Genomic DNA, 27,965 nt, shown 5'->3' with positions numbered 1-27,965 from the left:
ATGTCAACCAAATAGAAAAAAATTAAATAAAAAAAAAAAGAATCATGCTGCTCATTTTCTTCACTGAAGAACTAAACAAGTCAGTTGGAGTCAGACTGTTTTTGCTGGTTGTGTCAGGGTGTTTCTCCATCTGTGATCTCACGAGTATCTTGACAATCAGACACATTTTGATTTTTACAGTTGCAGGCTGCTTATTTGCCCTTACAACACATGAAGTTAAACATCTGCACAAGATCAGCAAACAGAGGTACTTGCCATCAGGTGCCACTTTCGTCAAAGTCCTCTCGAAAAACACACATTCACACAAAGTAAACACCCTGATCCTAAATGCCATCACAACCCAGATATCCTATCCATTTACATTTTGAGTGTTGACTAACATGTACTACTTCATGTCTAGAAATGCTTTGCAGAATGATCTATTAAACAAATAAAGTTGATTTATTCGCAGTGACTGACTAAACTCTTGTACAGCGGACTTGAAATACACACTACCAGAGTGACAGTTACGCTACACCACATGAGCATTAAGTTAGCAGAAATATACAGCACAGAGCACAGACTGAGCACAACTCACTTCATCCAGATCTACATCAAAGTGTCAAACTGAGCCAGTGAGTATCTACAAACAAGTGTCTTGATCATTAGATGACTTTCCTATTAGATTTGATTCATCGTGTTATGTGAAGCCATTTTTTTTGCTCAGTTGAATAAATCTGTAGATTTGCAGGACTAACTGGGGACCAAGTTTGTGGATTCATTGAACTTGAGTTTGAGCTTTTGCATCATGAATCAGCTTTCATTGATTTCTGGAGATGTAATGGTACACTCTCAGGGTAGAAACACACCGAACACAGTGAGCTGGGTAGTTCCACCACCTCCCATTCTTTTTCTATGAAGGGTGACAAATCCCTCCTAAAGACCTGACCTTATTCATGAGATTTTGAGGCTATCCTGGGTTCCTGGGCATGCTGGGGTTGAGGGAAATAAAAGAGCAGCGTCTATTGCAAAGTCAACTCTAAAGAAAGATGAAATAGATGTTAACGTATCACCTGGGAGAGTGGAATTTAGAGGCAAAATCAAGCCGAGTTTTTTTGTTTTTCTATCAGTTATTGATTTCCTGCACAGTACAGGTCTATATCACAGAGGTAGAGCGGGTCGTTCACAAATCGGAAGGTCATAGGTTCCATCCCCGGCTCCTCCAGTCCACATGTCGGCTGAGCCATCGTTGTGTGAATGAGTATTTAGATCAGATCCTGATGGGCAAAGTTGGCACCTTGCATGGCAGCCTCAGGCATCAGTGTATGAATGTGTGTGTGAATGCTGACATGTAGTGTAAAGCGCTTTGAGTGGTCGGAAGACTAGAAAAGCGCTGTATAAATGCAAGTCCATTTACCATTCATATCCAAGAGCAGACTATCGACTGTGATTGAAGTAATTCACTTTTTATCCTGTCTGATCTGCAGCAAAGTTCAGTTGCATTTCTAGCATCTAAATGTTTACGAACGAAAAATAGTTCCAGCACCTGACTTGTTTTTATATTCTGTTTGTGTACAGATTAAACAGGCGAGATATAACATGTTCATTTGTCAAATGTACAGGTGCTGGTATACACTGGTGGTATAAGCTGTGTGTAAGCTGCGTCCACCTGCTTCCAGTCTTCATGCTAAGTTAAGCTAATCGCCTGCCGGCTCCGGCTTCATACGAGCTACAGTTCATAACAGCTCTTTTGACAGTAGCCATGCAGTAAATTGTGCAATGGCTGAAACCACAAGACAACAGCGAAAGCGACAGTAAACTGGTCGGTTTGACAGCTCGACTGATCTGCCCTCCGATGGCTGAGCGTGAGAAGTGTCTACGGTTCTTGGTGCGTTTCGGTGTGTTCTACCCTTAGAATCAACCTGAGTTCTGTCTCTACATTGTTGTTTCTTCACAGTAAATAAACTCCATGTTTTCAGTCTTGAAGACGTCAACGACTCAAGGAAAACTGTCTGCAATCATAGGACACGTGTGAAGTCTGAATTAGGGTGGATTGTCCCTTAGTCACAGAGCGTAGCTCATCACCGCAGACAACTAGACCATTTGGTTATACATAGACAGACTCTTATACATATTTTCATGTACACACTCACCAACATCATTAGAACATGTCAGAACTGAGACAGCCTGGTAGGTTGACAGATCAATGAACCTTTAACATTTCCCTGCATTTTAAAAAGAAAACAATCAGCATTAAACATCCAAGCATAGATCATTCATTTCAATCAGCTCATTCAATTTTGCACAAGTCAGTAGTGTTAGCAGACATGTTGGTAACAACAGCAAGGACCAGAGGGTGAGAGACAATAAAGAGCAGGACCAAACAGAACTGACTTTACCAGTCAGAGAGCTTAGTCATAAATGCACATTTCCTGTTCCTGATGCTCCGCTCAGGTATTAACCTTGATGAGGAAACCAGGACAGGAAGTTTTTTTTTCTCTTCCTCTCCTCATATTTCAGGTATCTTCCAACGAGCTAAGGACCCAGACCCATACAGGAGAGGTCGCAGTTAAGGACCACAGAGGTGCTGAACAGATTGTCCTCATATCTGGGATCCGCCCATGTCTCCCCCGCCTGCGGGGTAATGCCTCAACCCACCTCCCCTGCGCAGCGAGTGCAGCGCCACAGTGCAACAGCCTCGCAGCAGTGACCCTATATGATACATGGGCTGTCCGCCACGCGCCGGACCGCGGCAGAGCCATGCCACTGTTGGCACCACGGGAATGGCCACTGCCAGCAGATCGACCAGGAAGTGACGACTCCAGTAGCTTTTCTCAATTGTCCCAGAGCCCGGTGATTCTCCCTGCTGTCCTGTGGCGCCCCCTGTGGCGCCTTGTTCTTCAGTTTCATCTTCATCATCATCCTCATCATGCAACTCCACTACAGTGACGCCAGCTATCTCCTCATGGGAAGTAGATCTCCTCGGCTGGGAGGTGTGAGGCTGTTCTACATCTGGTGATATTCCTGGACAGCTTGGACTGAGCTCTGCTGTCTCTCCAGGTAGGGTTGATCCTTCTGATAGACAATCTTCTTCCATGCTGAGGTTTTCCAGTGTTGTCCCACCCTGTCTGCCTTCTCCACAGCATCCTCCCAACTTAAGCTCAACCTGCATCCCTGCTGATGTGTCCGCTAAATCGTACAGTTTTCCTGGTGCTGCCTCCTCCACCGCACCCTGAACTTCCACCTCATTACCTCCCGCTGAGCCCATTTGCAGCTGCTGCCCTTCTTCTGCCAGTCTGATCACTGTTGTTTCCACCTGCTGCCCCGTTGCCACAGCTTCCGTCTCTCTCTTCTCTTTCTCCTGCATTTCCTCTTCCTCCACTCCCTCTTTCCCCCCATGCAAAGGACTTTCCATGGACCACGCCACAGTAGCAGACCGTGGTAAGGGAGGGACCGGCGGCGTTCTGGAGGCCGGGATCGGCTCTGTGGCCGTACTCATGATCGTCGCTGTGGTTACTGAATTTGTGGTGGTGATTGAGTCCAGCTCCTCCTCATCAGACATCCAGGTTGAGGTGGGGCTGCAGGCCTGGGAGCGGAAAGTTCGTTGCTCCGCAATGGTATCCAGGTCAGAGGGGTAACCTGCTGTTGCGGCGATGGGGCAGCTTTCGGTCTGAATGCCTGTCTCCCGCAGGGGGTGCAGGTAGAGGTGGTGGGACAGGCAAGGGTGGCTCATACAGCCCACTCCACCCATGCCACAACGAATGGGCGCCAACCGCTCACCCGTGCACAGCTTCTCATAGGTGGAGGAGTGTGGCATAGTGTGGGACACAGAGTGGGACAAATTGTGAGGGAAAGAATGAGGTAAGGTATGGGAGAAAGTGTGCGGAAGAGAGTGCGGCAGGGAGTTGGGTAGAGAATGGGGCAGAGAGTTGGGCAGAGAGTTGGGCAGAGAGTTGGGCAGAGAGTTGGGCAGAGAATGGGGCAGAGAGTGCGGCAGACAGTGGGGAAGAGATTGGGAAAAGGTCTTTGCGTAGGAGTTGAGTAAAGATGCCGTTTCCTCAGAGAGTAAGGCGGCCTCCAGCAGCAGGTCGGCCCGGCTCTGTACACTACTCCCCCCACAGCACACGAAGCCGCTGTCCTGGGTGCCGTCGCCTGACAGACAAGGAAAGTCCGAGCCATTGCCGTTCTGGTCCGCAAGCGCCTGATCGCTCAGCTTAGTGTAGGTGGAGCTCCGGGTCAGAGAACGGGCTGGGGAACCGTCGCAGGAGCAGGACCCCCTCCCTCCTACTGCCGGTTTGGGTAGTCCCCCTGGACTTTCCCCTGATACCGACGCTGGTGCCGAACCTCCAACGCGGATCCGACAGCCTGGTATGGCTTCCCCCTCCTTGGCTAATCCAGCCTGGGCTAGCTCCATGCTGAGCAAAAGATTCTCAAGCTTGTGGTTTTGAGTGTTGATGTCCTGAAAGTACTTTTGGACCCCTATGTCCCCACTGAGCCCCCCAGCATCACTGAGCCTGGCGCGAACAGTGTCCACAGCCTCTTTGAGCTGCTGGATCTCCTGACGCGCCTCCTGCAGGGCCAGCTGAGCCTCCACACGGTGACATTCCTCCTCAACCCAGTCTTCCTGCATCCTGTAAAGCTGGCCTCTCAGATCATCTATCTCTGTGTCCCTAAGAGGATGCAAATGGAGAGGAGAAAAGAAGAACAAGAGAATTAATGATAAAGACTTAGGCTTAGGGTTAAAACCTGGTAAGAACAAGTCAGACAATATAAGAACTGACTTTCTGGCCAACAATGAAAATCTGTATTTCTATCTCATGATCTCACCTGTCTTGTAGAGTATTGATGGTTTCCTTTAGCCTGGCCCGCAGGTGTCGAATGCACACCTCTTTCTGCTGCAGGGGTGTGAGGTACTGCTCTGGTGGAGGGGGCCGGATACCATGGTTGTCCGTACATGAGTACTTCTGAAGACGTCTAGGACACAAACATGTGAACGATGTTTCTCAAGTTCTTTAGAACTGATTTCACTTCAGTGACATGTTTTATTTAATATGTCTTGTATGTAGGGCTGTGTATTGAACCAGCGTTATTTCTTTCCCAAGAGTGTTTCGCTCTACTGTGCTTTGATTGGCAAGTAGCCTACTGGTTACTTCGACTTCACACGGGAGAATTCAATTCAATTCAATTCAATTCAATTCAATTTATTTTTATATAGCGTCAAATCATAACAGAAGTTATCTCGAGACGCTTTTTATAAACAGCAGGTCTAGACCGTACTCTATAGTTTAGAGACCCAACAAGAGATTCCCCATGAGCATTGCATTGTTATTGTTACTGTTATCAGGCTAATGAAACAGCTGAAGAATAGAAACACACGTTGATTATCATGTTCTGATTTTCACTAAGGTGAGGAAGTCGTGCAAGGTTTCAGTTTCTATTTGTAAGTTTGGTTTCAAATGCGTGCAATCACTCATTCTATAGGAAGTATTAGACAAGAGCACTTAGAGACACTTTTGATTTCCATTAGTGAACCGGCCATGCAGTTTCTGGTGTCTTACCCTTTGGTGGGGCTGCAGTCGCTGCCTTTACAAGAGCCCGAGTTGCTGCTGCTGCTGAGGGAGGTGTTGCCATGGGGATCTCTATTACTGGGTGCGGCCGGTGTCCGCCTGGTCCAAATTAAAAGGAGACATGTTGAATTTTGACTCTAAACAACAAAGTGACAGTGAATTCTGAGAGCTGTTGAGTGAAACCATCACGACATCGTTCAAAACCACAAATCAAAAAAAGACATGAATGAAGTAAACATCAATCCAGGTCCACTAACATGCCAATACAACACCGAAATGCACAAATATACACAGACACTTTACAAATACAGAGGCCAAAGTTACTGCTAACAGATAACAGTTCTGCCTTAGAAACAAGGACACGCACTCATTTGGGCACTGACAGTGATGTGGCATTTTTTTAAAGAAGGGAATGTGCTCCGCAAAGATGAAAACCAAACTAAAGAAATACGAAACTCAATGATATAACTGCAAGAAGCATTCCTCAAAAAAAAATAAAGAGAGGATTTAGCTTTCACTAAAGGGTATGAAAACACACAAAGAGGAAAAGAAGAAGGGAGTAACAGGTCAGACGAGACATGAATCCTGTCATGTTTTCCACATTAAAACATCATGAAACGTTCACAGCAGTGCAAAGGCTCTCATCATTCCCATGCTTCAGAAAGTCAACACTGATCATTAGGAAAGAAGAGGGACTCAGGACAGACCGAGAACGAGGGGTCGAGGGGGAGTTTGTTGAGCGGCTGTGGCGATCTGGAGACTTGGTGGAAGCATATCCTTTAGTCGGCGACTTGGTCGACGCGTAGCCTTTAGTTGGGCGCATTGAGACCATATAGCCTGTCTCCATAGGGACGTAGTCTAGCTCTATGAACCTGCAGTAGTCAAACCTAACCAGGCAGAGACAACAAGGGTGTTAAATCACAGAGGACAGACAGCAGAGGACATACCAGACTGATACAATGTGCATGCTACAAATGTGTGCACGCAACTGAGGTGAGACGAAGCTGTCCGGCATGTCTTAGGAGTCACCTGATTGATTCAGAGCCTGAGATGCAGGCGGATGCTAAATAGCAACAAGCACTCAAACACTGATGGGGCCCAAGAGAGGTGACTCTCTAAAAGCTACGAGGCCTTTACTGGCACAGAACACAAGCTAACGCTCTGCATCCTGAAACGAAAGAGAAAAATATTCTGAGACTCTAACGATTGATCATCATCCAGAGCATCTCACTCCAAACAACAACACAGATCTGCTTTGAATACAGATAGACATCGAAGACAGAATCAAACATAAATTCAATCTTCGACACGTCTGATACAACACAAAAAGGTTATCAGAACACGAAAGGACAAGTTTGCTAATATCTGGTTTGACTATTAATGGACACACGGGTCCATTCAACTGTCAGAATGGTGTCAGATTTAACCAGATGTGAAATGATAAAGACCTATCCAACATCCCTGCTTTCTCCCCACACCACCAGGGAGGATGCTCTTCTTCTTATTATTCTTCTTCTTCTGTAAAGTAACCACTGCTGATAATAGCCAACCTATGATGAAGCTGCTCTCTCCTCAGCCCATAATAGAGACAACCTGATCCTGGACTACAACGTCAGATTATAATTTAAAACAAAAAATTGGGAAATACACTTATTCGCTTTTTGTGCCAAGAGTGAGATTAGAAGATGTATACATCTCTCATGTCTGTCCGTTAAATGTAGAGCTAGAGCCAGGAGGTGATTAGCTTAGCTTAGCATAAAGACTGGAAGCAGGGGGAAACAGCTAGCCTCAGTCACTTTAGAGCTTTAGAGGTGAGTGAGCTGCTTCCTGTCTTTATGCTAAGCTAAGCAGCCCGCTGACTGAATCACCATAGAGACCATATACAACCACATATATCATCTAAATAATAATGTTGAAAAAAAAAAAAATAAACCCGTATTTTCACCTTTAACCATAGCTACCATCCTGCTAAAGAAGATATAAAGTTGTTTCAAAGTTTCAAAGTATAGTTATATCAGTGGTAGCCAGGAGGAGGAAGGGTGATCTGTGATAGGCAACTTCTGTCAAAGCATTCCTCGCTGATAATAAATACTGTAAATGTTTTATGATCAGATATTGTATGACACATAACGAATGTTGTAAAGACCTGTTACTTTAAAGAACATGACTGTTGCCCAATCACTGGCCTCTCCACAGAGGGAGGAGGGGACAAGCAGGACAAATCGGAGCAGCCATGAGGGATTTTCACACAGGACCCAATAACTCCACGCCACCGCACTGAAAACCCAAAACATGGACACGGTGTTGCACCCAACTCAGTGTGTTTGTCTTCGGATTTAACCGCTGTTCGGCAAAAGTTACATGGAGTTCACTCTCATGTCTGAGGTTGCATGTATATGGATGTTAGAGCAACAACAACCTCCTGGAAGTATAATTCCAATCAAAAGGGCAAACCAGGCATTCTTAATATTTCACTGGTTTTGGGGGCTACACCAACGTCCTCAAGTTTTGAGCCGGCGTTGTGCTGAGTTATCGTGTCCTGTGTGATATAATAATAAGGGTGAAGCCAGATATTGACGACTCTGCAGTTCTTTGAAGATCAATATATGACAAAAGCCAAGACAAAACAGATACAGGCAGAGGGGATCAGCTGAAGCAGTGAGCCTGGAGGCCGGCGGAACACAACAGTACAACAGTGTTTCAGGTGTGACAGTCTATCTGGTCCATCTGCTGGGATGGAACCTGTGTCTGGACTGTGGGTGCTGGGTGACAGGCTGTAGGAGTCAGGTGTTGGTTAGCGTGAGTGGGTGGAGCGCAGAAATATTCCTTCACACTTGTGGTTTGTTCCTGGTGGAGACAGAGACTTTGCTCAAGAAGCTGAATTTTCATTTTGAAATGGACCAAAAAGCACATCCTCATTTTCAGGCAACGTCGGTGTCTCACCAGCTCTCTGCTGTTGAAATGGTGACAGTGATCGTAACAAACACGGTGCTGTTGATTGAGCGGCTGTGGTGAACCAGTGATCACTTGTGATCACAGTATGATAGCGCTATTTCTACTGTACATGTAGCCTCTAACACAACTTCATGCTACGAAAAAATAACATGGATCCAAATGGTGTTACAAATTCTCCAATTCTAGAGTAGTAATTTACCTTGTGACTCTACTAATGTACACGTCAGTGGTGCGTTCAAGTGCACACCTGTACATCAGGGTTTCCCTCAATAGACTCGGAGGTGATGTGACACAACAACGCACACACAAGTCTGTGTTCTTTGCTGTTGTTGATGCCATCTTCTAAGCTGAATATGAACACTGAGAGCTCCAGTTGGGATCTCAGTGTTGTTTTCATGTTCATGACAACCATGTATAGTAGTAGACAGGTAGCATAAATATTGCCTGTGTACTTGGTTCTTGTTTTAGTGGCTACAATACATGCCAGAGCTACAGCTACAGCTACAGCATGCTCTCTGAGACTGTAACTGAAGTGTGTCTCACGCAGGGGGCGCGGGCACAGGAATGGCCACCGGCGCACTGGCTGCTGGCACCGCCGTCCCTGACGCCGGCTTGGGCACCGGGACGGGCGTGGACGCCAGTATTTGCTGCAAACGGCGTTTGGGCTGCAACGCCTTCAACGGGTTGAATCTGAGGAAAAGAGACGAGAGAGAGGAGGACACCACAGCTACAGATTGAACCGTCCGTCTTGGCTTCAGTTTAGGAGGGCATTTATCCATCTGTGATCCTACACAGAAATATATGGCTTGCAATATCGAGAGATTAAAAAACTTTAAAATCACACACAACTAGTTTAAGTGGATTTTTGGCAATAAAGTATTATTGACCTATACTTTGATGGTGATTCTTCAGATCACCAGCCAACATCAATGCCAAGTAGGCTCTCCATATTATTAAAGTAGTGACTGTGTAAAACTGGACCACAGAATTAAATCAATGTGCAACAACATTGTGTACACTAGGTATGAAACATACATTCCGTAAACAACATTATTGCAGCATTTGCATTTCAAAGTGAAAACATTTAGTCTGAGGCTTAATGGATGTGGAAAAAGGGTCATCACCAGTCCCTATAGACAACGAAACCTCAATAACACGCTCTTATGCTACATCCTGTGTCCAGTAAACGGGTCACAGAGGTCCAGAAGCTGTAGGAGAAAACATATTAATATCCTCAATAAACTGTCCAGGTTGAAGCTTTTCACTTCAGGAGGTGGCTGACTGCATCTACTTTATTCAACAATACCACAGCTCCTCCATAAGGATCATTTGAGCTAAATGAAAAAGTACAGAAACAAATTGAGGTAAAATGCGGATACATCCATGACAGCAACAGAGAGGAAGAAGAAAGAGAAAGCTGAGTAAGAGTAGAGGGTACCACTTTCTAACATGGCGCATTTTAAAGAGGGCTTCTAGCATGTAAATTATTGTTTTCTTAATGTTAAAAAAATAAATTATTCATGCTTTAATTGGAATTTGGTTGCCAGGTTGTGAAACATCTATCTGACTGTTGAGTCATTAATAGTAAATCCATTAATAAAGTTATTAATAAATGGTATGTTTCTCACTTTCTAACAAACCACGTAATCTGCAGATATCAATATTAATAAGAAAGGGTCACAGGTTCTTCACTTTCTATACAGCCCACAGCAAAACATAGTAAGTTATCTGTAATTATTACCTCTGCCAGGAGGTTATGTATTTGGTCGTGTATACTATAGTATACTATGACACGATGCTATGACTAAACTTTTTTTATGACATACTATACTATGACTTTTTTATGACTTTTTAATGACACAACTATACTATCACTTTTTTACAACATACTATACTATCACTTTTTAATGACAAACTATACTATCACTTTTTTTATGACATACTATACTATCACTTTTTATGACTTTTTATAACAAACTATACCATGAGTTTTTATGACAAACTATACTATGACTTTTTATGACTTTTTCATGACAACTACACTATGACTTTTTCATGACATACTATACCCTGACTTTTTTATGAAATGCTATACTATGACCTTTTTATAAGCAATTTTATGATGGTTGTTTTATGACATGCTATGACTTTTTTTAGGCATACTATACAATGTTTTTATTATGGCATACTATACTATGCCTTTTCCATGAAATACTATTCTATGAATTTTTTTTATCACATACTATACTATCACTTTTTTATGACATACTATACTACGACTTTTTAATGACTTTTTATGGCATACTATGCAATGACTTTTTAATGACATACTTTACTATGACTTTTTAATGACTTTTTTATGGTTGTGAAGTGTCCTGCTGGATGGGGATAAACACCAGTCAGAGAGATTTTTCACAACCTGGCAACCCAATGTTTGTTCTTATAAATGGTTATCTACAAAGCGTTGGTAAAAGATGTGTTAACCATTAATCAAGCAATTGGCTACAACTCAAAAACCCTTTAGAATAAGCCCATAATTAGAAAGCGGTACTGTGTTGGGTTTTTAAAACAGCTGGTTCAGTTGGAGGACGCTGTGTTCAGAAAGTTTAAGTTTAGAAAAAAATATTCTGCACACACACAGAGCACACACAGTATGCTCAAAAGGTCATGTCACAGGGTTTAATTTACTAATCTGAGAAAGAGCAACATAACTAAGCTACAAAAAAATGAGAGACACACAACAAAGATTGATGAAAGGAGGAAAAAATGTGAACAAGTAGGATGTACTACTAAACTCTTAAAGGAAACATATGGGCCTGTATTTATCAAGCGTCTCAGAATCACTCCTAGCAATCAAGCTGCAAGTTAACCTGTGACTATAAACACTCCTAGTTGAGAGTGAGACTCAGGGCCGGCTCTAGCCCTTTTGGTGCCCTAAGCGAAATTCAGATTTGGAGTCAGTTAGGACTGATTTCCTACTCTGAGACACTTGATAAACACAGGACCTGAGGTCTCATTTATAACCATTGCGTACGCACAAAACGGGGCCTTGAAATGTGCGTACGCCCCTTCCAACGCACGCAAAAGTTGGGATCTACAAAAATAGACTTGATGGGAGAATGTGTGCAGCTGTACGGAAACTCTGACCCATGCGTACACACATTATGGAGACGAGGGACTGGTGACGCAGATGGTGAAGTGGTGAACTGAAGCCAGATTGTAGAAATTAAATATGAGTGGAATAATTAAATGTGTAATTATGCCTTTCACGCATTTAATTTCACATCATATTACTCATTACTTACTCATAGATCCACTTTATCATGAACATTCAAACCAGCAGTGTCATTTGTGCTAATGAGCCGGAACTATTCCTTAAGCACCATTCAAATGTAAAAGATATAAGACAACTCAAATCTCAAATCAAATTCCGCTCAGTATTTCATCAGCGCTGTCTCACCATCACGTTTGTGTGTCGATGGCAGGATATGAGGCTGATCCATAAGCGGACAATTCCTAGTTGATTTGAGATTTTTAAAAGAAAATTGCGCACTGACAGGCGTACGCACGGTTTTTATAAATAAAAATATTTTTTTACGTACGTACGCAAACATTTCTGTTTACTGTTTTATAAATGAGACCCCTGGTACCCTCACACTGCAACATACAATGAAGGAGGTTAAAACTTTACTTCCCTAGAGTTATTGAACTGTGACTATCTTACTGGAAACAATAACATCAAAACAGGTAACAGGTCCTCATTGGCTACAGGTCCTCATCGGCTACCTACCGGCGAGAGCCCAACGCAGACCTCCGATTGGCTGGAGCAGGGGCAGACATGGAGCCAGACAGCCTCTTGTGCAACCTTTGGCTTGTTCTGTCCTCACTTTGTCTCTCTGTTCTTCAGCTCAACACTGAGCGCCTGGAGGGAAACACAGACATGACCAGTGAGTGACCACATGTACGCACACACACACACACACACACACGCACTCACACACCCACACACACACACACACACACACACACACACAGTAAGGGATGAGTTTTGCTGACTGCCTCTCCTTTTGGCTCTGGATGCCTCAGCATGCAGCATGATGCTGCTGACTCAAGCTGACAACTAGCTGGCAAAGACTTGACATCAGGGTTCAGCAGCCAATCACGTACCAGCCATGTGTGAGACCTAACCAATCATTGCTCATCTGTCTTGTCTCAGGCAGAACACTGGGGAGAGTGGCAGAAGTGAGCAGAGGGAACTGACATTTGCATCTGAATCTGTATGTGTGGACAGATATCTGTCTGCTTTTGTTGTTCATGTGTGTGACCACCAGATGTGTGGGTGCAGGAGGAGGGCAGATTTAATCATTATCACTGTCAGTGACCGAACAAAGCTCACCCTGGCATTATGTTGCTGGAAAGGCCAAATGCAAATAGGTTTCTGCCACATCCGTGGTGTTCATGCGTAGGCCGATACGGTCCGGTACTCCGTACCACTAAAAGGTTCCATGCCGGAACTTACTGTTTGTGACCTCCACCAGGGAGGTTATGTTTTTGGCACGGTTTGTCTGTTTGTTTGTTTGAACACGCAATATGTTTCACTTTCAATAACATTTCAAGATAGGGTATTGTGCTGCATTCATGTGATGTGAGAATAATTGGAAAAAATAGCTTCCGACAGGGAAAAGTCATGTGAACGCCCCCTCAATGAAAATGGGTTCCATTGGTACCCACGAGTCTCCCCTTTACAGACATGCCCACTTTATGTTAATCACATGCAGTTTTTTGAATGCAGTATAAATGTGTTATTTTCTCCTATTCTAAAATGGTGTGTTTGAATATTTCTGCATACTGGGGTCCCTAAACAGTCTTGAATTACATATATTGGGTATCACTGTAAAGCTGAGACTCTTGTGGATCCCATGAGCCCAACTGTATTTATGTGTGATGATTTTAGTCCCCATAGGAGACATTTCATTGACCTCACTGTATAAAATGACCTGTGGTGACCTCTAGGATAATCACAGCCTCATGAAACTTTGCAGCCACAAACTAGAGACCTAGAGCATACAGAGGATACACAACACAAGTGCTCGTCACCCAATCGCCGAAAAATGCGATTCTTGCGGAAATCTCCAAATGTCAAAAGTTTTTGATCCCAAATCACAGCATGGCTTTTTCTATGGTGTTCCTCAAGGTCTTGGTGTCTTAATGTGGTATTTTGGAAAGATTATTGATCATTTTGATCAATAATCTTTTATTTATGACTATAACAACTTAACACACAGTGCTGAGCTGCATCTTCAGGTTCCCATCTTTCAGATGATGTACACCAGCCATTCTCAACCAGTGGGCCCCGGCCCACCGGTGGGCCGCAGAGCGCCATCTAGTGTGCCGCGGAGGCAGTGGTACTAGATTATTTTTTTATTATTATTTAGCAAAGTGAACAGGTAAAACCTAAAGGAGGTAAGATGAAAACCAAAGCCTATTGAAGGAGGCTGAGACACGGGCGGACACGGGTCTTGTATTGGGTATAACACATGCGCAGTGTAACTGGAGCTGCGGTCGTGCGTTGCGATCGGCTCAATTTCGGCGAGTGCAGAGCAGATATTACTGCGCATGTGCAGTACCCCGAAGGCGCGTTGATTAAGTGTGACCCAACCTCCTTCAATAGGCCTTGTGTAAAAACACCAAACATCATCAGGTAGAGACAAACGTGTTTGCCACTGTTAGCTAGCTAACGTTCTCGGATGCAGTGAGACAAAATGGATCGGTTTTTAAAGCGAAAAAGTGATGTGGGAGACAACCCTGCGCCAGTAAAAGCTCCAAAGCGTGTGGTGAGGAAATATGACCCTGAATACATTAAATTAAGATTCGTGCTTAATCGCCTTTTTGAACTGAGAGAAGAAGTGCACACATTTCTGGAAGAGCAGCACTCCTTTTGTGCAAAACTGGCCTACTTATCAGATATATTTGACCAGTTAAATCAGCTCAATATATCAATGCAAGGCAGAAACAGCACAGTGTTTTTGGTTTCAGACAAAATTGAGGGCTTCAAGAAAAAACTTATTCTGTGGAACAGAAGAGTCAAGGAGGGACGATTTGACGTGTTTTCACTCCTAAGTGAAACTTTGGAAGCCACTCCTCATGTCAACATATCCAGTGTTATAACCCAGCATTTGACTCAGTTGTCGGGAAAGTTTGCAGACTACTTCCCAGAAGATGCACGAGATGGAAACCTTTGGATTTTGGACCCTTTCTCTGTGGATCCTGCTTCAGAAGACATAGCTCTCTCTACTGTGTTGGAAAATGAACTGATGGAACTATCAGCAGACAGCAGCCTGAAACTTCAGCTCACACAAGTAGACCTTGCTTCATTCTGGATACTGGCTGCCAGTCAATATCCCTCTCTGTCAAAACGGGCAATCAAATTTCTGTTGCCTTTCACCACCACCTATTTATGTGAGTCGGGTTTTTCCATTGTGACTGTCACAAAATCAAAGGCAAGGAACAAACTGAAAGCAACTTTGAATGCTACTCTGCGTGTCAGCCTCTCACCCATCCCACCACGACTTGATCTCATTATTTCCCAGGGGCAAGCCCAAGTGTCTCACTGAGGGTAAGCAGAATATGATATAATTTTGGTCATTACAGCTGACAGTGGCATAACACATATCTACAGCCCAGTTTATTATTTGTTGTATAAACATGTTAGGTTTTTTACTCATTTATTTGGGAAGGTGGTCCTCGGAAATGTTTTGACAATCACAAGTGTGCCTTCAGTTGCAAAAGGTTGAGAACCCCTGATGTACACCTCTTCTATGTGACATCTGTTGACCTGCTATCTCCCCCTAAAAACTCCAACCCACCCCACCACCCTCTAAAAAAGACAAAACTGGGTTTATGAAAAAGAGGGGGGAGTGGAAAAGGTTTAAATGGGAGGAATTAACACATGCAGCTAAAAACTATAGATTCTAAAATTCATTTTGTTGCGGTAGTTTGAAATAAATCCAGCCGGGAGCGGTCAACTGTCAGCCCGCTGGCTCGGTGGGGCGACTACAGAATATAGCAATCACTTTTCAATAAAGGGTAGTACATATTTCAATAGTGTGCAGTAAATGAAAGGACTAGTTAATGAAATCAAAGTCCGATGTTGCAAAGAGAAAGGGCATTTTTATCTTGTGGCTATCCACAATGATATGAATCAATTTGAAGAAACATAACTGACACACAGACATGTCAATCATGGCTTTCCCCAACCTCGAATTATAACAAGCAACTTCGTCATCATCCCGTCAACATCCCTAGTGTATGTGATGAAACCCTGCCAGGATATTGTGAGATAGAGAGGTGAGCGTGAGAGACAGAGATAGAAGGGAAAAAGCACATGGAGAGGAAGAGAGGATGATTATTCACATCAATAATACATCACACACAACTGAGTGCATGTGTATGTGTGTAAATGCAAAGTCACCCTCTTGCTGTAACACCTCTACATGCAGTGTTGTCTCTGTGCCAACCAACACTGACTGTCCTCTCTCCCACTACAGTCAGTGAATGAGGACATCTCTCTGCTGCGTCACTTCAATATTAATTATTCATTAAAATCCTGTTCACACCTCCTGCATAACTTCATCCATATCTGAGCTCTATACTTTAATTCATCTAACATTGTTCCTCTGCTCTCTATCATTTCATGTTTTTACTGCTTTTGGCCTACATCAGCCACACATTTCCAAGTAGCTAACACAACACAATTATCCAGCTATGTGGTGGAGTTTAAATCTATTATTTTATTCATAGTTTTCTACAACACAACCAGCAGCACTGGCCAGCAGCTACTCCTCAGCTTTCAATATTTCATCATGCAAGTACATTTCACAGTATAGATATATAGACAACTAGAAGGGGACTCGGAGAGTGCAGACCAACGCTAACCCTATCACGCAATGTTAATGACAGTGAAAACAAATGTCTGTATCCATCCCTGTGATTCGGATCCGCTCTTAAATGTAATGGGTTCCTCCTTCGACCAGGTGTCATGAAAATTTGGCCAGTAGTAGGAGTAAACAAACAACATACAAACGTAACCTCCTTGGCCGAGGTAATAATGATCTTAAATTTTAAGGCCCCCCCCAGAAATTAGATTCTGAAGTTTTCAGGGGGTCCTAGGTGTTCATTAAGAGGTCCGAGACCCCCTGAAGTGGCTAACATGTTAATGCATAGGTTACTTGTGGGGAATCTAATGAAAATGCATTAGAAATAATTAAGCTGGAAGACTTCAGACAGACAACTGACCGGTCACTCAGTGAATGAAACAAATCCATCACACTCGACATAAACAGAAGACTCTCACTGCGTTTTTAATGCTGACAAGCCAATGTCTTAACTAAATACTGTCTTTTAGTTTCAATCAGTCATCAATCTGCTTCATCAGTCTACAATAAGACGCTGTAACAAACTATCTCAACAGTGAATCAAAGAGATGAAGAGGAAACACGGGGAGTGGGGAACATGAATGGGGACAAACCCTGCAGCCATTACTAACATTTGATTGTCTGCTGGGGCTGTTCAGATCACAACTACCTACTACTACTAAATGAATACCTTTCACATGTGCACACATGCGTGTACGTATCACAGACGCAGACAGAATAAAAATCATGGTCATGTCTATTTCTTACTAGATTAAATGACAAGTAATGACATCAGTATGACTTGAATAAGTGCATACATATTCACTGTCTATTGTGTAACATCACGTTATCATAATGTACTGTACATAGTGTGACGTAGACCCGGGAAAGGCAGCGTGTTCTCCAGCTCCGGCTGCTGTCACAACAGATGAAACCACATCATGGCACATCATACAGGATTTATTAAGTTAGGCCTGTGTTATGTAACCCCGTCCCCAGCCACCGACAGCCTGAGTGAGTTAGACACACGCAAGCAGCTTCTGTGCTGACGTGAAGGAAACACAGAGGCAGCGAAAAGAGAGGAGATAAGGGCGTGAGACAGGGGAGGAAGAGGGTTAGAGGGAGAGATGGAAAGGAGAGGAGAGCCAATGAGATGAGAGGAGGAGGCGGCACGTGTCAGGCACCTTGTGAAGGTGAGAAAGAGAGGAGGGGCACACACACATACACACACACACATAGTGTCTGCAGCAGAGGAGACACTGCGGTTTCTCTTATGAAAGACAGAGTGTCCTAACTATCTATGATGCTATGACCTTGACTCAGCTCTGCATATCTAAAACAACTGCACAGTTGGAGCGTGCATGTCAACATGGGGTAATAAAGCTCCCCTCCTCGTCCGGACAGACTGCAGTGGTAACGCAACTCACGACGTTCACCCCATAGGTTGGACCGGGGGGGTGGGGTGTGGGTGGGTGTAACTGTGTGACAAACAGAGTTTTACAGGCTGGGTCTGCAACACTGAGTCATTGCTGTTAATCCAGGAGACCCATTCCACACTGACTGTGTGTATGTATGTGTGTTTGTGTGCTGAGTGTTGCTCATCCAAAGCCCCTCTGGTCTTTCCCAGCACATTTCCTGTCCGGATACTGATCAGTGAGAGGAACTGAATCATGGACAAACGCTATTTTCTTTCCCTGCTGTGCGTATTATCTGTGCCTCTGTGTTTGTGTTCATGTTGTATAGGTAGTATCAGCACATCTGTTGTTTCATTATCTTAATATTGTAACTCTTTTAATATTTTCGGTACTTCAAGGTTTCACCTTTTTTCAGTGTTTTACTATGTGGGAATGTACAGTATGTGTATATTGTCTTATTGTGATGAGATGTTGATGTTGATGTTGTTGTTGTTGTTGTTGTTGTTTGCTACTGCGGCAAAAACCAATTGCCCCTCGGCGACAAATAAAGGTCTTGAACTTGAACTTGATGTTGTGTCAGGCAGAGATCAACGTTGTGCTGAGTCAGGGTGCTGTGGTGAGTTGTCCATCAGCGACCTGTCACCATGTACTATGCTGACCAATATATATTTTATTATTATATTATTTCACCCATTCATTGTTTACAGTTTTACGTATGAGAAATAATAATAAACCTGCAGCAGGGCTGTGAGACAATACGGTGCATAATGTTAAAGAATATTTTGACATTTTTTTAATTTTCAGATGAAGACTGTGATATGTATAAACGAGAAAATAATTATTCAACTATACTAAGTTTTGTCTTCAAGCTTTTTTGGAGTTATCTATTGTAATAATAATGGTCTAAAATTATGTAAATTTGCATAGTTTTATGTCAAAAACCTTCACATTTTCTTAGGGGAGGGCCTACAAACCCAATATCTCCCCCCCAGCTATATAATTAGTTCAGATAACATTATTTGATCCAAGACAAAACTGACAGAAGGGCGGGACTCAGAGAAAACATCACAATTACAAAACTGTCTGCTACTTCAGCACCACGGACAGCACCGTGGATTTATCAATGCTGACACTGATATTTCAGAGCCGTGGTCGGGGCCATATATTCTAAGTTACTGATATTTCAGAGCCATGGTCGGGGCCATATATTCTAACTTACTGAAATTTCTAGCTAGCTAAAAATGAGAATAGCTGGTCCGCCTTAAAGGTCAGCCCACCTTAAAGGTCCCATATTGTAAAAAGTGAGATTTTCATGTCTTTTATATTATAAAGCAGGTTTAAGTGATTATATAAATACTGTTAAACTATCAAAACACTCAATCCACAGAGAAATACACACAGCTTGTATTCAGAAACTGTGCGTTTGAAACAAGCCGTTAGGATTTCTGTCCATTTGTGATATCACAAATATACAATATATAGACCATCACACGGTTTTAAACGTAAACATTCTAAATGTGTCCGAGTTTATTTCCTGTTGCAGTGTCTGTAAATAGCATCAGTTGACAGGAAGTAAACATGGACCCAAACTGTTGCCTAGCAACGCAATTCCGTTGCAATTCCATTGAAATGCGCTAAAACGGAGCGTTTCAGACAGGTAAATACAGTTATATTCAGGCAGACCGTATGAGGAAAATAAAGTTGTTTTTTTAACGTTACAGCACGTAAACATGTTCTAGTAGAAATGTAAAATACAAGTATAAACCTGAAAATGGGTACGATATGGGATCTTTAAGTGAGCTCGGGCCGTTGTTGAGGCTAACTTCTGGGCTAACCTCCTTCACTTTAATCAGCAGTTGGCCAGCAAGGCATGTGAACTTGGCTTGGTCTTGAGGAGTTGTAGTATTTACTCACCGACAGCCTAAACTGTACACACACGGCACTGCTACGTTCACAGCTACAGTATAACGTTACTGATAACTGAAACCAAAATAAACTAAAACCAGAAATCGACCCAACTCTACCGTTCGCTGCTATTCATCAGAGGTGAGGCGGTTAACCAGACGAGCATTTGTCAAACCAACCACCTCCTCATCCAAGCCCTCTTTTGTAAAGAAAAAAAGGCCTCAAGCTCAAAAGAAAACACTTCCAATAAAGCAGAAATCTTAATTCTGTGTTGCTTGTTCCAGTATGATTTTGTGCCTCATTGTGATCTACAGTACCAAGCTGGAATGGGCTCAGTATTGCCCCCGTGAGGCCGGAGGGCACGAAACACCCACTGCATCTATGGTTACTGAGAACCACAGTGTGACGGGTGTTTATCTCGCATCAGCCACAAGGGGCAACTAATGAGCCTGGCAGCAGCAGTGCCATCTAGGACAGTATACTTTCCCCTGCCAGGATGACAGAAACAGAGCTGCTCGGTAGAGCGGACTGGTAGTATTTGAGTTCCAATTGCCCACTCAGTCACAACATTTCTGTGATTTTCACTGTGGACGTACGGTATATGCAGTGTATGTTGTGTTTGCACATTATGTCAAGCAAACAAAAAACACTGGCTTTCAGTACGCATCATAAAGAGCTCACGCTGAAGCACATAAACATACTCACTCGCCACTCCCGGCCACTCTGACTGTTAGCTTTTGAGCAGTTTGTGCAATGCATGCTGGTATATGCACTGACATTCAGACAGCCTTCACAGCAATTGTTAAAGCCACCAAAGTGGCTACACTTCTAAAACACAAGAGTAGACTGGAGAACAACACAGTTTAGCGGCTACACTGTCCTTCATGCCTCTGTTTCTCCGTTGGACATGCATGTAGTTCAAGAGTGAAAGTGTAGTTGTGAAGTAAGATGTCACTGGAGAAGAGTCAGGCATATACTCACGCATTCATCAAATCTCTCCTCAGTAAATGCAGGATGGAAATAACGTTCAGTAAAGAGCAGTGACTTTTGGTTTTCACAGTGTACACAGATCAGGGCCAATCCTGCAGAGTCACCCTACTGCTGCAGCGGATGCAGACTGGCTTAGCTAACATCTAGCCGAGCACAGCAATAAAACTACAGCACAGCTCTTACTGGACCATCAATCAACACAAAACGTAACACAGAGGGAGAAGGGAAAAGAGAGAGGAGAATATGATGTAGCAAATTTGACTAAATCTTAAACTTTAATCATAACCAGGGTTTTGGTCTTGATTTTCTTGCATATTTGTTTGACATTAAGCCCATCAAAGGGTTCTTTCACAGATTTCTCACACCACAAGATTTGAACAAGATTTAGCCCTCATTTGGCTGCAAGTAATGGGGTAAAAAGCACATGGTGTTAGTATAACTTCTGAGGGACTATCTGCGCTTAATATAATCAGGTCAAATGCTCAAAATATCTTACACCATGGGTTTGTCATTAGTGAGCCAAGCAGCAGCCATTAAAAGCATGCCAGAGCGCTGCGGCCTAAGTGATCATGCTAATAGTCTGTGTGAACTATTTCTCTCAGAGGCAAGACACGCAAAGAGCATTGAGGAAAACAGGAAATCAATATTCACAATCAAGTTATGAGGTAGGAGGAGACTGAAGTCTACACACATTAATCTATTTCACTGTCGCCGTCTACATCAGGCTCCATTCAGGAGGAAGATGCAAAGATAGATTATGAAAGCACTAAATCTGATTAAATCCTTTGCTTTATGTTAAAAATAGTACTATATCCTTTTAATGATACGGCGAACATGTTAGCCAACAGTTGGCTTTTTTTTTTTACACATTCAGCAGACACGGAGCAGCATTAGCGTTTAAAGTTGTGTTTCTGTCTATTGGACAAATAGAAGAACATTATCTCTTTTTTAGCTCTGTTTTGGTCTCTACCAACTCCTGAGAAAAATATCTGTCACTTTAGCTTTTAAATGCTTCATTATGTTCACCAGCTGGTCATTAACGTTGAGTGTCTGTTGTTTGGTGCAGTTGGAAATGGGGTTGATGAAAATGGTAAGACTGAAACAAAACAGTAAAATTGCAGAATGTAAAACCAAAACAATGAGCTAAAAGACACTAAAGTCACACAGGTGACCCCTATCACATTACATTAATATAAAAGTATTGAATATTGCAGCTTTAAAAATAAACCCTAACAGAGTGATTTGGGGGTTTAAATTAGGAAAAGCTTAAAGCTGTTATAACCAATATTTATTACATTAACAATGGATCACATGACAGTTTATTTGATTCAGTCTCACTGTTCTCATCATCAGCGTTGTTTTCAGGTGCAGCAGGCAGCCGTTCTCAGTGGAAAAAGTACACCGAACAAACAGACAGACACAGTTAGCAACTAGCTGGTGAGCATAGCTCTTTAGCAACATGACGGCTAAAGAGACGGATATTTCCCTCGGGCGTTGGCGGAGACCAAAACCAGAGCTAAAACGTGAATATTGGACTTACATTCATCCGGTGGCCAGAAACAGGGCTCCAAATGAAAGCTAATGGTACTCCATATCTGCTGGATGACAACTGCTTGCAAACAAGTTCCCATATAACATAACATAAAAGGTGAGAATATGTTGTGTTGTTTCCGCTGCCCCCAAGAGGCCAAATCTGTTAATGCTGGTTTAAACATTTCCTGCACTTTTTGCCGGGAGAGCATTTTGAAACACCTAGGACAAAACAGTTTTTTTTTTAATCAGGTTTAACATGTATCCCAAAAGGTAAGATACATGTGAAGGATCACAGGGAATATGAAAAAGAAAACGAATGCTGTTCCACAAATTGTCAGTTTTTCAGACTTTTCTATGATATTTAACTGTAAAATACCGTTTGACCGGCTCTGGCCTCAAGCTCGAAAAGTCTGAGAACGGATCATCACTGTTTGAATGGTATGCTCACAACTCGTAGCCGTATACAACCAAAGGATCACGAGTAGACACTGCTTTTCTTTAAAGGGTAACTAGCCAAAGAGTTTGGGAACCACTCTCTTCCAGGGAGGATAACTAAACAACCTCATAATACTTACTGCAAATCTCAAATGTCTGGTGCACCCATCCATCCCTTTTCATTTTCTGCTCACAACAATTAATATTTCTATAAACAGATATCTGCATATTAATGTAGAATCTGCAGGAACAGGACACGATTTTGGCATCGGAAACGTTTTGTCGTCTCTCAACTCCAACTCCAGTCTTATAGGATACCGGAGCACCTGGAGGAAACATGCAGGCACAGGGAGAGCATGCAAACTCCACAGTGAAAGGCCCCAGTCGGCAAAAAACACTTTCATGGAAATGCGGTTTCCTCCACTGCAGCAAGAGCAGCCATTGAGTTAAATGGTGTGATTAGCATTACCACTAGTCTGAGGAGACAGATTAGACTAAATGCACTGCACTAAAGCGGAATGAAAAACATTAAGCAGGAGCCTTTGGAGATTTTACACAAATGAAGAAATGAGATGAACTGTTGCATTTAACCCTTCTATTTGTAGTTAGAATTATCACAGGAGAGAAAAAAAAGGCATGTAATTAGAGATTTTCCCACCATGGGCGCATCTGAACAAACACCATGCTGTGAAAACGATTGCCAAGTCACCATGGTGACGGTCGGTCCGCCACTTGTGTGGAACGTGAGCAGGAGGAGAGCTGTCATTGGCTGAGGGCGCTGAGGAACAGGATGGAGGAGCCTGCAGCAGACAAGATGGCCATGCTGCAAAGGACAAAAGTGACCTGCACCAAAGGACAGTAAATAACACAGAGCTTTCTCTCTATAGTCAAGGCATGTTGTATTTCTGCTCTCCTCACTCGAGCATTTCAGACGCTGTACAGACTGTATGTGGCCTAATAAAAATAAAGGTTCCTATACATGGAAGGATTACTGAACAGGCTTAAGGGGCACAGGGCCAGGGGGCAAAGAGGCAAAAACAACTACAAAGTGACTCAAAACCAAAAAACAGAGACACAAAATTATTACAAAGAAACTTAAAACAACCCCAATGAGACTCAAAACAATCACAAAGAGACTCAAAACAACTACAACAAGACTCAAAACTAATGCAAAGAGACTCAAATTGACCACAAAAGGACTCAAAATGACTATGAGACTCAAAACAACCACAAAGAGACTCAAAACAACCACAAAAGAGGCTCAAAACGACTACAAAGAGACTCAAAACAACCACATAGAGAAACAAAACAACTACAAAAGAGACTCAAAACAACCAAAGACACCCAAAACAACCACAAAAAGACTCAAAACGACTACAACGAGACTCAAAACAACCGGAAAGAGACTGTAAACAACAACAATGAGACTCAAAACAACCAGAAAGAGACTCACAACAACCACAAGATCAAAACGACCAAAGGGACTCAAAACAGCTACAAAGAGACTTAAAATGACCACTAAGCACCTTTTTCATTCTGGGGGTCTTGCTCCTATCTGTTATGGGGTGTGGAGTCTCTGCCCAGGGTGCCCATTGTCACATAGTCCATCCATGTTCATATGTAATTTAAGAGTGCCTGAAGTTGCCATGCCCAAATGCAGCAATTTTTAACAATATCTGAGCATTTTTTGGTACAGAGGAGGAAGATTATAAGACCATCAGTCTGTAATTAGCTGTCATAATTAAGCATGTGTTTTTGTGCCAAGGTTATTCAGGAAGATCTGACAGACTCTCCAAAAAAAACACAGCCATACACACTATATACACATCCATATCTGAGAGTGTGCAGCTGTGTTGCTCCATTAAGGAATAGAATGGTAGTAAATTCAATGCACACTGAGCTAACCCCATACAGCATCCTGGAAATCGGATAAAGCCTTGATATTATTGCAGCTATTCAGTGGCAACATTTGAAAGCAGCTGTGCCACACTGCTATCTATCTGTCAGGTGGGGACCTGCGTTCCTGGAAAAACAGAAATGCTGCAAGGTCAAACTGCAGCGCAGGCAACCTGTCACGACTTCCTCAGCCTGCAAACATGGATGTCACACTTACTTTGGGTTTAAGACACAGAGAGCTGTCTGTCCATGCAGAGCAAAGGGAAGCAGTCAGGGACGTTTCTATTCACCAAGAAAAGTAGGATGAGGCTGACCCCGGTTGACAACATGGATCTGACGCCCACAGGCCCTGCTTGGATTCATACGCTCAAACAAGGATGACAACAAGACGCGCAGAAACATCTGGTTGGAGCGCACTGCGCAGCATCCCTCCATCAGCTGCAGCAAAATATAAACAGACACAGCAGAAAATAGCTGCGGAATACGAAAGATACCAAAGAGGCATCCCACATCCCCTCCTCACATCTACTGGTATTTCTATTATATTTCCTTGATGCACATCTCTCCACTCCGCAGGTGCATCCGCCGCAAAAAATGTCAGCTCTGCAGAAGAACAGTGGCACCGATGGTTTCAATGACAAGCCCGGGCCTCGTAATTACCTGTGCAACCCCTTTACGCGTAAAGCTGTTTCAGTCCTGTCGCGGTTCCATCGCCTCGGTTTTCATTGTTTCCCTGCTTGTTCTCCTTCGCAAAGAGATCCGCTGGATGGCGCGGAGATCCTGCTCACACACACCCGGCGGGGAGAGGAGAGGAGAGGAGAGGAGAGGAGAGGAGGGGAGGAGAGAGGGCCGGGCCAGGAGGTGCAGGAGGTGCTGGATGGCTGCAGCGTGTGAGGGGATATGGACGGAGGCATCTGCGTCACGTTACGTTGGATTTCTTTTAAAGGGAAACACACCGGGGTGAAGTTCCTTTTACAGTTTTTCTCGATTGTTTACACACATTTTCTGAAAGCATGCCTCATACTCTCAGAACTCTACACACAAATCCAAAAACACACACACAATGGGCAAAACCCCTCAATTCTCCTGCAAAATGAAACTTTACATTCAAAACAATGTTATTTCTTCTCAAAATGGTATTTTGTTTTCAAATGACACACACAAACCATCATATGAATAGACATTTATAAGAACCAGTTGAACACTGATGTGCTCAATGTAAAACACTATGATGAATGGAAAACACTTCTTCTCCATTCATCATAATGACTTAGGGCTTTTTTTCGTTCAGTGTTACACTTACTACAGACAGTACATACATAAGTGTGTTGTAAAATATTTTAGAATATTGTTTTTATACTCAGAACACACATATACACGGTAACAAATATATTTTATTTTCCCCACAAAACCAATGTACACAGTGTACATCCCAACCAACACAAAGTTGCACATACAGTGGAGAAAAAAAAAAACTATGCTGCATCCTCTCTTCTGTTTCGGTCTGGCCACAGCACCTCATCCACATCACAAGCAATGTTTTCCCTGGCCAAGCAGCGGGGGAAATATCGCTTAGCATGTCAAATCCAGCCATGAAAAGCATCAACTGATTGCTAATTGTAACACTGTGTGACAGGTGTTTGCCCATGTGATGAGTCAGTGTGCATAGTAGGGCAATTGACTTTAGAATTTTGAATGACAGTGTGTTCCTTGTGAAAACGAGATTTTCTTCATGAAAATTGTGCCAAATGCAGAGAATTGTGTGTAGTGTTTTGAAAAAAGTGTGTTTTAGAACTGCAATTTGAGTGTAAAGCAGGAATTGTGCTTGTAGTTTAGCAGAATTGGTTCAGGGGGTTGGTGCATGAGTTACATGTTGTGGTCATTGTGTGTCAAGTACCAGTATTTGTGTGTAAACAATTGAGAAAAACTGTAAGTTGGTGGTCCTCTGGTGGTACGTGTCCACAGGGGCGTTTTTTACCGCGAGGGGACGCTACGCTTCCCAGCATTGGACGCTTGATGGGCGTGTTGCTAGACACAGAATCTCCCCACCTGATTGGACGAACTCTTTCCCGCAGGGGGCTGCTGCTCCCAGCTATCAAACCGGAAACATTATGGAGGCTTGTTTAGAAACTTTCTTCTCTTATTTCACGAAAATAGTTCACCGAAATGGGTTTCTGAAAACATTTGAGGCAAGAAATAAGCCACGCAGTTGCTGAATCTGTCTTTATTTTGTATCGACAACGTTTATTTTAAAAGATTCTCGGGAATTTCGAGAGGCGGCGAGTCGCGTCGGACGCCTGTGATTTGCATAAAGTAAACGAGCCCTCAACTTTATGCAAATGAGGAGAGGGAGTCGTGACGCTCCGTTTCTTGAATCGCGATGCCCCGCTACCAGAATGCATTGCGTAGCTGTTTACATAGACAATGAATGGGGAGCGTGGAAAGTACGGAGGCTTTGGACACGTACCATAAGAGGACAGTCAGCTCACCTCCAGCCCTTTAACTGACCGAGCGGTCATCATAGCGGAGCAGATAGTGGAAAAATCATGCAAATACTGATACAAGCACCAAATTTAGCATGATGATGAACGATTGGCCACTTGAAAATCCAAGATGGCCACCAAATTGACCTGCTGATAATGGTTTCTCTCATAGAAATTCATCCAGTTGGTCGATTTGAGTGATCTTGGTGTCAAATTATACGTTTTCTAGCATGCTGGATCTAATTATGATAGTTTTAACAATTTTTAACTGCAATATTGAGGCCAGGCAATCAAGCATCAAGCTGTTTCATTTTCCCGCCGAAAAAGAGTCATTGCGACACAAGGAGACAAAGCCATCAGCTACAATAGGAAGTCCCTGGATGCTGTGACCCCGTGCTCTCATGAGGAAGCAGACACTAAACAGACACAAAATGGCCACCATATTGCAGGTAAAATTGTTAAAACTATCAAAATTAGATCCAGCATGCTATAAAACATAATTTGACACCAAGATCACTCAAATCGACCAACTGGAAGTAGATGAATATCTACGAGAGAACCATTATCAGCAGCTCAATTTGGTGGCCATATTGGATTTTCAAGTGGCCAATCGTTTATATTTGCTTAGTGACCCCTCTCGAATCATCATGACAAATTTGGTGCTTGTATCACTATTTGCACGATTTGACTGAAAAAATGATGTTATCCGCTCCACTATCACTGCATTAGCCTGTTTAAATAACACAAAATCCATGTTTTTATGTTTTGTAATACTTCATACTAACTTGCCAATATTAGTGAATATACTAAATTGGTCTCATCTGGCACACTTACTTTGATTCTTAATGTGTAATTCATTTATTTTACATATATTTTATAATGAGGCTAATGTGT

At 43.0% G+C, this 27,965-nt stretch overlaps 1 protein-coding gene across 7 annotated transcripts; it reads right to left on the bottom strand.

The window, feature by feature from the left end:
* Nucleotides 1-422: 422 nt before the first annotated feature.
* Nucleotides 423-25,534, bottom strand: snphb (syntaphilin b). 7 transcript variants are annotated; one of them, XM_037773625.1, is made up of 7 exons: nucleotides 25,249-25,534; nucleotides 12,292-12,423; nucleotides 9,045-9,191; nucleotides 6,254-6,433; nucleotides 5,538-5,645; nucleotides 4,807-4,953; nucleotides 423-4,649 (listed from the first exon to the last, which is right to left on the bottom strand). In XM_037773625.1, exons 2-7 carry the CDS (start codon nucleotides 12,339-12,341, stop codon nucleotides 2,582-2,584), a joined length of 2,700 nt encoding a protein of 899 aa, XP_037629553.1. In that variant the 5' UTR covers nucleotides 12,342-12,423; nucleotides 25,249-25,534; the 3' UTR covers nucleotides 423-2,581. The 7 variants fall into 7 exon arrangements, with proteins under 7 accessions (XP_037629553.1, XP_037629554.1, XP_037629555.1 ...); XM_037773626.1 differs by lacking the exon at nucleotides 25,249-25,534 and adding an exon at nucleotides 24,806-25,227; XM_037773627.1 differs by lacking the exon at nucleotides 25,249-25,534 and adding an exon at nucleotides 12,558-12,964.
* Between the last annotated feature and the right edge of the window lie 2,431 nt (nucleotides 25,535-27,965).

Source organism: Sebastes umbrosus, chromosome 6 (assembly GCF_015220745.1).
Source record: "Sebastes umbrosus isolate fSebUmb1 chromosome 6, fSebUmb1.pri, whole genome shotgun sequence".
NCBI lineage: Eukaryota > Metazoa > Chordata > Actinopteri > Perciformes > Sebastidae > Sebastes > Sebastes umbrosus.
This window is presented reverse-complemented; position numbering and strand designations above follow the sequence as displayed.

Bases quoted from the DNA above. Each gene is read 5' to 3' on its own strand.
- snphb (XM_037773624.1), bottom strand. From the start codon at position 9,280: ATGGATAAATGCCCTCCTAAACTGAAGCCAAGACGGACGGTTCAATCT. The intron at 6,434-9,044 runs GTGAGACACACT...CTGCCTGGTTAG, and splicing joins CCTGTGCCCGCGCCCCCTGC to GTTTGACTACTGCAGGTTCA. The intron at 4,954-5,537 runs GTAAGACACCAG...TTTGTGTCCTAG, and splicing joins GACTGCAGCCCCACCAAAGG to ACGTCTTCAGAAGTACTCAT.